Source organism: Xenia sp. Carnegie-2017, unplaced genomic scaffold (genome assembly GCF_021976095.1).
Source record: "Xenia sp. Carnegie-2017 unplaced genomic scaffold, XeniaSp_v1 HiC_scaffold_16, whole genome shotgun sequence".
In the NCBI taxonomy this organism is placed as follows: domain Eukaryota; kingdom Metazoa; phylum Cnidaria; class Anthozoa; order Malacalcyonacea; family Xeniidae; genus Xenia; species Xenia sp. Carnegie-2017.
Window position 1 is genome coordinate 2495545 of NW_025813469.1, and position 9817 is coordinate 2505361.

Consider the following 9817-nt stretch of genomic DNA (forward strand, 5'->3'; position numbering starts at 1 on the left):
CTCAATGAAAGAAGTTAGAACTCAAAATTGTCAAAGGAATTTAGACTTTCGTGATTAAGTATATTTATTAAAAATGATTGTTTATGGTTGGTTTTAGTTGTGATATAGATGTATGTCAAAAATATATTAATTAATGTACTCGTTAAAGTGAAAAATTATGGATCTACAACCGAATTTTTATGAACTTAAAAACCGAATACAAATGTATGGAATTACAATTTTTACATTGAGTCTGCATAATTAAGGATAATGCGGCAGTTCCAGTTTTAAATATCACTCCACATCACTCACCTCTTTCTTTCGAAGATGTATCGCTAAAATAAGATGATCCTCGCCAGTTTGGCACGATAATTATTTAAGTCCTCTAAGACTTTAACCCCTTACACTGATGGAAACGCATCTCTTGCTCTGAATTGATCTTACTCGGTTTAAGAATCACATCTGATTTGGCGGATCCCAACATCGTCCTTTCCAAACTTCAGGAATCCTTTCTTCCAGCACAGTTTGTAATTTCGGACAAGGACTTTCTCTCTGAATGACTGCAGAGAGTATTAAACGCATATATTTACTACTTTTCTGGATGAGTATCCACGCTACAGTTCCCCAGGGAACAAAATTAGGGCCCTGTCTTCATCTTTCAGAAAATGAATTTAATACAACAGAAAAAGACGTTTTTTAATATGTAGACGACCACGTTATATGCAAAATGGTTCCCAAAAGTGGAATAAATAATATGGATAGCATCAGGGGCATAACTAAGACGCATGTTGGTGGGGGAGGGAGTGGATTATTAGGTGATTGTTCCATAGTTCACCTCAGCTCTACTGATATCTTGCCAAATCAAAATTGCTTTCAAAAGAAATCATTCCGGGAGAGTTGAATATATGTATAAATATTTACTCCCATCCACCCTGCCAACTAGCGTTCCAGAAGTTTGCCCCCTGACTCACATTCTGAGATACACTGCACCGACATACTGCTATATCTTACCGACGTACCTCAGGAGAGACGTAGAGCGTATCCAGAAATAAGCCTTTCCATCATCCTTGCTGGGTCTTAATTGAAATATAAGGTATGTGTAATTCGAGACGATAAAGAAGACGATGTTCAAAAACTAATGACTCGATAGAACAGAAAAGCCGAATGACAACTTAAAAACCAAGCTCAGAAAGCGTTTTTTTTTCAAAATTGTTTTCTTACTTGTAAACGACGACCCTTTTAATGAGACGCTTTCAGTACCAGCAACATCATAACGTCCCGGATGAAGATCGATTAAAAAGAAAGAAAAAAATAGCAAGATTTGTACGTTTGATTTATTTAGTATTCCAGAAAACACAAAACCGTTAAAGTGGTTTGTATTTTTGCACAGTATATTGTTCTATTCTCTATGAGGAACTGATTGAACCTCTCTTTAAAAAGAAATCTTAATTATATATAATAGTTCCAATAGCCAATGTTGAATCCAATGTATGCAAGGGGGAATAAAACCAAGCTGATTTTATCGATCGAGCATGATATGTCTGTGGATTTCTTTCCCTCTGTTGTTTTGATGTTTATGGTACCATTGTTCTCCTGATAAGATGAGATTTGAAGTTGATCAACAGAGTTGTTCAAAGAAGTTTCTTTATTATGATCATAGGCGAGGTTTTCGTTGCAAGATTTTAGTTGCTTATCCAGTGAACTCTGAAAAATATATAGATATTCATAAAGTTAATAAACAACTGGATAACATTGAAAATTTATGGAATTAAACATTGACCACTGAACATAAAATTCTCAACTCACTGTAACGACGTCACTAGCTTTCGTTGATTCTTTCTGGGATATCAGAGAAATGCGATAGACCAACATTGTTTCCAATAATGCAAAGAAAATAAAAGCAAAGCTTACAATGACAAACAGATCAGAAGCCTTTGTGTAGGACACCTGAGCAACGCCATTATTGATACTGTCGAGGAGAAAAACAGTCGATAAAATCATGGTGATCTCCAATGTAAGACGATCCGTGATATTTGACGATTCCATGAGAAATGCAAGCCATGAAAGTACGACAAGAAATGAAGCCGGTATATACACTTGAAGTATATAATAACCTGCACGTCTTTGAAACGTCAAGGAGACTGTGAACTTTGGCAACTCTTGAAACAAAATATATTGTTGTAAAATGAGTTGTGTATAAGTTGTCATGTTCTCAAAAGTCACCTCAAATGAATATCACCATGTACACCAAATTTGCACTAATGTTTAAGTATTTGTATTTGGAACATATGCATGTCTAAAATGTGTTTGAAATAGAATACAGATCTGACATCTATAGGCTCATGAACAGATGAATCAAAATGGGGAGACAATGATAAACAGCCCATATCCTGAAACCTACTGCTATTATTTTCCAAGAAGTCCACAGCTCGAACCAACTCAAATTGCGGAAGTTGATGTCGACGAACTTCGACCTTCTTTCCTGACGTTGTAAAGTTTAGCTGCGATTTTGCATAAGCGACTATACAAACACAAACAAAAAGATTACTTATTGCAGTATGAGAAATCACGCAAAATGAAAAACTTACACGTGGAGAAGTTTAAAAAACAAGTTTGCTTATCAATTGGAAATCTATGTAGTTCCATTGGACAACTTGTTTTTATGTGGACTCTGCAATTTATAATAAAGTGAAAGTCATCAGCTTAAAAATATTGTAAACATATTTATGTTTTAGTCAGGTTTGAACACTCACAATTGACTTAAATACACTCTCCCGTCTGGATAAATGTTCATGTTTACTCCACCGAGTCCTGGAAATCGTTTAATTTCTTTTAAATTTGTGATGCGAACATCTGGAATCCATATTTTATCTAAAAAGTGTTCTCTGACTTTTATTCTCTTCGTCCCATTCCACGAGAGTCGATAATCATACCATATTTGTCTTATAAAGATAATCATCTCAGCCTCCTGAAAGTTGATTTAAAAATTATCAAACTCAATGTATGAAGTCGATTCTTTTAATTGCATTCTAATATGTCTAATATGTTATGTATATTGCTTATAGCTTGCATGATCATGCATCGACTAGTGAACCATTACGTTGGTACAGTAATATTGATGCAACCTGTTATAAGCCAATGACAAGTGAGTTATAACAAATAACAACAATAACAAAAACAGTGTTATGCGCATGACTATGATTATGTATAGCTCATATGACAAGAGGAACTATTCACTCATATTGACGTTTATAAGAAGTTCATATTTCCAAACCGCGCAAAAAACTGTCTTGTTCATGTACTTTGTTATTATCTTATAATTACATTCTTTTCTATAATGATTATTTCTATTGTTTAATGACTTACATGGAGGTCTATACTATTAAATCATTGGAGAATAGCTGTGAAACGAAGTTCGCATACAGTATTAAAAAATGAATATAAACAACGACGACAACAGCAGCGATACCAATATCAACGGTTACATGCTCAGCTAATTAAATTCCCAACGATTACATTTTTTTCTATAATGATTATTTCTATTGTTTAATGACTTACATGAAGTTCTATACATTTGTATCATTTCATTGGAGAATAACTGTGAAACGAAGTTTGCATACAGCATTAAAAAATGAATATAAACAACGACGACAACAGCAGCGATACCAATATCAACGGTTACATGCTCAGCTAATTATATCCCCAACAAGTAGACTACATTTTATCAAAAAGAAACAACAAAAAATAGACAAACCATGTCTGCTATTTTAAGAACATTTTCTATTACAATTTCGAGTTCCGTTGTCAAAGGATCTAGGATCAAATAATGAGATTAAATGGAAAAAAAACATGTTATGCCTTTTCATGAAAGATCATTTCTCGTTAGTTGTTTGTATCAGAGGCTTTGGAAGCTTTCACGAGTTGTGGGTGCTCCATACTCGCCTTGTCATAACGTAAAAAACTTCAAAAAAGTCTTCATAAAATTGTTTCATATTAGTTATTTTCAATCATTTTTTCTTCTTTTTCCAGCAAACATTACAAAAATCCTCCCAAATCCCTGCGTTGTGTTTCATTACATACAATCGACTTGCTCATTTTGTCAATGTTCAAACCGTATAAAGTTTCTGGTTCTTGGTGCCCTTTCGATAATTTAAAAATTTGGCACACCTATCGTAAACGTTCAAATAAGAAGCTAAATTTGTGGATATCCTTCCTATAAGGAACACCCACACTACAAAAATTGCGGGTTGTCCGACACCCAGATATCTAGGACTTCCCGAGCTGCTGATTGGTATGTAGAACATATTGATTAAAATCCTTTACCGGATGTTACAAAAAATTAATCTACTTTATATCTTCTGAGTCATTCACCCAATTTCTAATCATTTCGACGTTTTCAATTTGAAAAATTTACGACAATTTGTAATATTTTTGGAGAAAGACTCTCAAACATACCTGACATAGTTGGTATAAAACGTTTATCGTAGTTACGCAAGATACTGTCAGCAATGCTTGTATCAGCATTTACATACTTGGTAAGCTCCGATCTTGGAAATAAAATAAATTTTTCACATCATTGACGATTTGCTTGGCCATGTCATTATACGATGAAGAGAGTCAACTTAAATCTTACCTGTTGAATTTTGGTGGAGTCAACGACACAACGAACTTGTTCATCAACACGATAGAAAATATTACTATCACAAATAGCTCCATCTTTCACACATAAAATTGACGAGTGTTAGTGTATTCTTTAAACTTAAAATCAAATATTAAAATTATTTAATAAAAATATCCAGAAACACTGATTGTTATATCATATTTCTATTTAAATATTGGTATATAATGTTTCATACACAAATATATAATAAAACCAAACCCATTTTGTCTTTAATGAAAATTCCTAACCGTTCTTGTTCCTGCAGTAATATTGTATGTGACATGTGCATTGAGATGGAAATCATTTATCGATATAATTTGAAAAATTACCATAGTAATGCATGTTCATCGCAAAAAATTTAATTAATACTTTTTTTTGTAAAAAGGCTGTATCGTGACTGAAAGTCAAGAAAAACAATAATTTGTAATCGATGTATGGAATCATAACAGTGGAAATTCCCGAGTTTTTTTTCCAAGGAAAATTCCATCAACAAAAAAATGACATTGTTGATATACAGGTTACAAATGCATTAGAAAGAAACAATAATGAAAAATCTTCATGAATTATGGTTTCTTTCACGCGCCATAAATGAATGAAAAAATTGATGCTGGAAGAACACGAATGGACATTTGAAGTTTGTGCTCATAGACAGAAATAGCTACAAAGATCAACTTTATTTTTCCACAAGATAACTGATCAAAGATATAATCCAGCAGCTGTTAATCTCAGACAGAGCCCGCCAACAGAGATCGTATGGCGTCTCTAATAGATCAATATAAACAATATCAGTGATCCGGATCAAAGTTCGCGGGAGGGGGGGGGGAGGGTTAGTTGCGCGCAAACAATATATTTAAGACCATAATCTTTATTTGTACAATCAGAAAATATAAGCCAGTTTCACTGCAAGATGTTAGATGATTACTCCAAGTTAATTGATGTAAAAAACATTTGTGATTTGCTATCGGACAAATGACAATTGCTCCTCCGTAGTAAATATTTTAAGTTTTATTGATAACTTACCGCCATATTGATTAAAAATTAATGTTATATCCGTCTGGAATGAAAAGCAAAGCATCTTGCTGCTGATAAACACATTAAGGCACGTGACAAAGCAGTGAATACAGCTGATAAATGAGCATTCACTGATGCTTTATATTCGCTTACGTCATGCAGGGCGAAACAAGAACACTATCTTGTGGGGGGAGGAGAGGGTTGAGTATTGGTTTTATTAATTTATCAGTCGTCCTATAAACGAGACGAAGGAAATACGCTTACTGACGTCATTCGAAAAGTGATGAATCGACTGAAGGATAACAAATCAAAATCTAAATCCGGAAAAGACTGTATTTAAAAAAAAGTATATGGTTACATCTGTTTTGCTGAGAAATTTCATTGAGATGCTTCCACCAACAGATACGAAATTCATGAAGCAAAATCGTAATGTCCAGAATAAAGATTAGTTTTGAACAAAGACTTTGACTCTGAAGATGACTACCGCTAAGGTTGTCGAAACGTGTGTCAACAACAGCAAAAACAGTCCTTCTCAGGATTATACTAACGGGTTCAAACCATATAGTTTAAAGACTAAACAATTAATTCATTTAACATTCCGGAGAGCACAAAATCTATAAGTGATACGTACTTCCACACTGTATTATTCTACTCATAATGAGAAGACTGACTCTATAAAAACAAAACTTAATTTAAATAGTAGCACCAGTATCCAATGTTAAATCCAACATATGTGAAGGGGAACAAAACCAAGCTGATTTTATCGATCAAACATGATATATCTGTGGATTTATTTTTCTCTGTTATTTTGGTGTTTATGGTACCATTGCTCTCCTGATAAGATGAGACTTGAATTGGATCAACGGAGTTGTTTACAAAAGTTTCCCGAATATGATCATAGGCGAGGTTTCCGTTGCAAGATTTTAGCTGCTTATCCAGTGAACTCTGACAAATATACAGATATTCATAAAGTTAATAAAGACTGGATAACATTGAAAATTTTCGGAATTAAACATTGAAAATAAAATTCACAACTCACTGTAACGACGTCACTAATTTTCGTTGATTCTTTCTGAGACAGCCGACAAATGCGATAGACCAACATTGTTTCCAATAATGCAAAGAAAATAAAAGCAAAGCTTACGATGACAAACAGATCCGAAGTCTTTGTGTAGGACACCTGAGCAACACCATTATTGATACTGTCGAGGAGAAAAACAGTCGATAAAATCATGGTGATCTCCAATGTAAGACGATCCGTGATATTTGACGATTCCATGAGAAATGCAAGCCATGAAAGTACGACAAGAAATGAAGCCGGTATATACACTTGAAGTATATAATAACCTGCACGTCTTTGAAACGTCAAGGAGACTGTGAACTCTGGCAACTCTTGAAGCAAAATATATTTTTGTAAAATGAGTTGCGTATAAGTTGTCATGTTATCGAAAATCATCTCAAATGAATATCATCATGTACACCAAATTTGTACTAATGTTTAAGTATTTGTATTTGCTATATGTTTGTAAATGATGATCGTCCAGATTAATAAAGTCCTGAGAAGGACTGTTATTGTTGTTGTTGACTGACGTTTCAACAACCTTAGCGGTAGTCTACTTCAGATGATCGTCCAGCTTCATTAACCTGGACGATCATCATTTACAAATATATAACGATACTCCCGGGTTCAAACCATTTACTTTATTTGTATTTGCAATATATACATGTCTAAAATGTGTTTGAAATAGAATACAGAGCTGACATCTATAGGCTCATGAACAGATGAATCAAAATGTGGAGACAATGGTAAACAGTCCATATCCTGAAACCTACTGCTATTATTTTCCAAGAAGTCCTCAGCTCGAACCAACTCAAATTGCGGAAGTTGATGTCGACGAACTTCGACCTTCTCTCCTGACGTTGTAAAGTTTAGCTGCGATTTTGCATAAGCGACTATACAAACACAAACAAAAAGATTACTTATTGCAGTATGAGAAATCACGCAAAATGAAAACTTACACGTGGAGAGTTTAGAAAACAAGTTTGCTTATCAATTGGAAATCTATGTAGTTCCATTGGACAACTTGTTTTATGTGGATTCTGCAATATATAATAAAGTGAAAGTCATCAGTTTAAAAATATTGTAAACATATTTATGTTGTAGTCAGGTTTGAACACTCACAATTGACTTAAATACACTTTCCCGTCTGGATAAATGTTCATGTTTACTCCACCGAGTCCTGGAAATCGTTTAATTTCTTTTAAATTTGTGATGCGAACATCTGGAATCCATATTTTATCTAAAAAGTGTTCTCTGACTTTTATTCTCTTCGTCCCATTCCACGAGAGTCGATAATCATACCATGTTTGTCTTATAAAGACAATCATCTCAGCCTCCTGAAAGTTGATTTAAAAATTATCAAACTCAATGTATGAAGTCGATTCTTTTAATTGCATTCTAATATGTCTAATATGTTATGTATATTGCTTATAGCTTGCATGATCATGCATCGACTAGTGAACCATTAGATTGGTACAGTAATATTGATGCAACCTGTTATAAGCCAATGACAAGTGGGTTATAACAAATAACAACAATAACAAAAACAGTGTTATGTGCATGACTATGATTATGTATAGCTCATATGACAAGAGGAACTATTCACTCATATTGACGTTTATAAGAAGTTCATATTTCCAAGCCGCGCAAAAAACTGTCTTGTCCATGTACTTTGTTATTATCTTATAATTACATTCTTTTCTATAATGATTATTTCTAATGTTTAATGACTTACATGGAGGTCTATACTATTAAATCATTGGAGAATAGCTGAGAAACGAAGTTTGCATACAGCATTAAAAAATGAATATAAACAACGACGACAACAGCAGCGATACCAATATCAACGGTTACATGCTCAGCTAATTATATCCCCAACAAGTAGACTACATTTTATCAAAAAGAAACAACAAAAAATAGACAAACCATGTCTGCTATTTTAAGAACATTTTCTATTACAATTTTGAGTTCCGTTGTCAAAGGATCTAGGATCAAATAATGAGATTAAATGAAAAAAAAACATGTTATGCCTTTTCATGAAAGATCATTTCTCGTTAGTTGTTTGTATCAGAGGCTTTGGAAGCTTTCACGAGTTGTGGTGCCCCATATTTGCCATTTCATAACGCAAGAAACTTAGAATAGCAATAAAAGTGTTTCATATTAGTTATTTTCAATAATTTTTTCTTCTTTTTCGAGCAAACATTACAAAAATCCTCCCAAATCCCTTCGTCGTGTTTCATTACATACAATCGACTTGCTCATTTTGTCAATGTTCAAACCATATAAAGTTTCTGGTTCTTGGTGCCCTTTCGATAATTTGGCACACCTATCATAAACGTTCAAATAAGAAGCTAAATTTGTGGATATCCTTCCTATAAGGAACACCCACACTACAAAAATTACGGGTTGTCTGACACCCAGATATCTAGGACTTCCCGAGCTGCTGATTAGTATGTTGAACATATTGATTAAAATCCTTTACCGGATGTTACAAAAAATTAATCTACTTTATATCTTCTGAGTCATTCACCCAATTTCTAATCATTTCGACGTTTTCAATTTGAACAATTTACGACAATTTGTAATATTTTTGGCGAAAGACTCTCAAACATACCTGATATAGTTGGTATAAAACGTTTATCGTAGTCACGCAAGATACTGTCAGCAATGCTTGTATCAGCATTTACATACTTGGTAAGCTCCGATCTTAGAAATAAAATAAATTTTTCATATCATTGACGATTTGTTTGGCCATGTCATCATACGATGATGAGAGTCAACTTAAATCTTACCTGTTCAATTTTGGTGGAGTCAACGACACAACGAACTTGTTCATCAACATGATAGAGAATATTGCTATCACAAATAGCTCCATCTTTCACACATAAGATCGACGAGTTTTAGTTTATTCTTTAAACTTAAAATCAAATATTAAAATTCTTTAATAAAAATATCCAGAAACACTGATTGTTATATCATATTTAAATATTGGTATATAATGTTTCATACACAAATATATAACAAAACCACGACCATTTCGTCTTTAATGAAAATTCCTAACCGTTCTTGTTCCTGCAGTAATATTGTATGTGACATGTGCATTGAGA

At 33.5% G+C, this 9817-nt stretch overlaps 1 protein-coding gene across 1 annotated transcript; it reads right to left on the reverse strand.

The window, feature by feature from the left end:
• Positions 1-1294: 1294 nt before the first annotated feature.
• LOC124437161 lies at positions 1295-9709 on the reverse strand. The gene is given in 16 exon segments (XM_046987168.1): positions 1295-1683; positions 1786-2138; positions 2381-2500; positions 2568-2650; positions 2733-2947; positions 3734-3792; positions 4435-4526; positions 4613-4695; positions 6344-6595; positions 6690-7042; positions 7484-7603; positions 7698-7750; positions 7833-8047; positions 8637-8695; positions 9325-9416; positions 9503-9709. Coding segments are annotated over 16 exon segments (2598 nt in total). The 5' UTR covers positions 9586-9709; the 3' UTR covers positions 1295-1317.
• Positions 9710-9817: the final 108 nt, after the last annotated feature.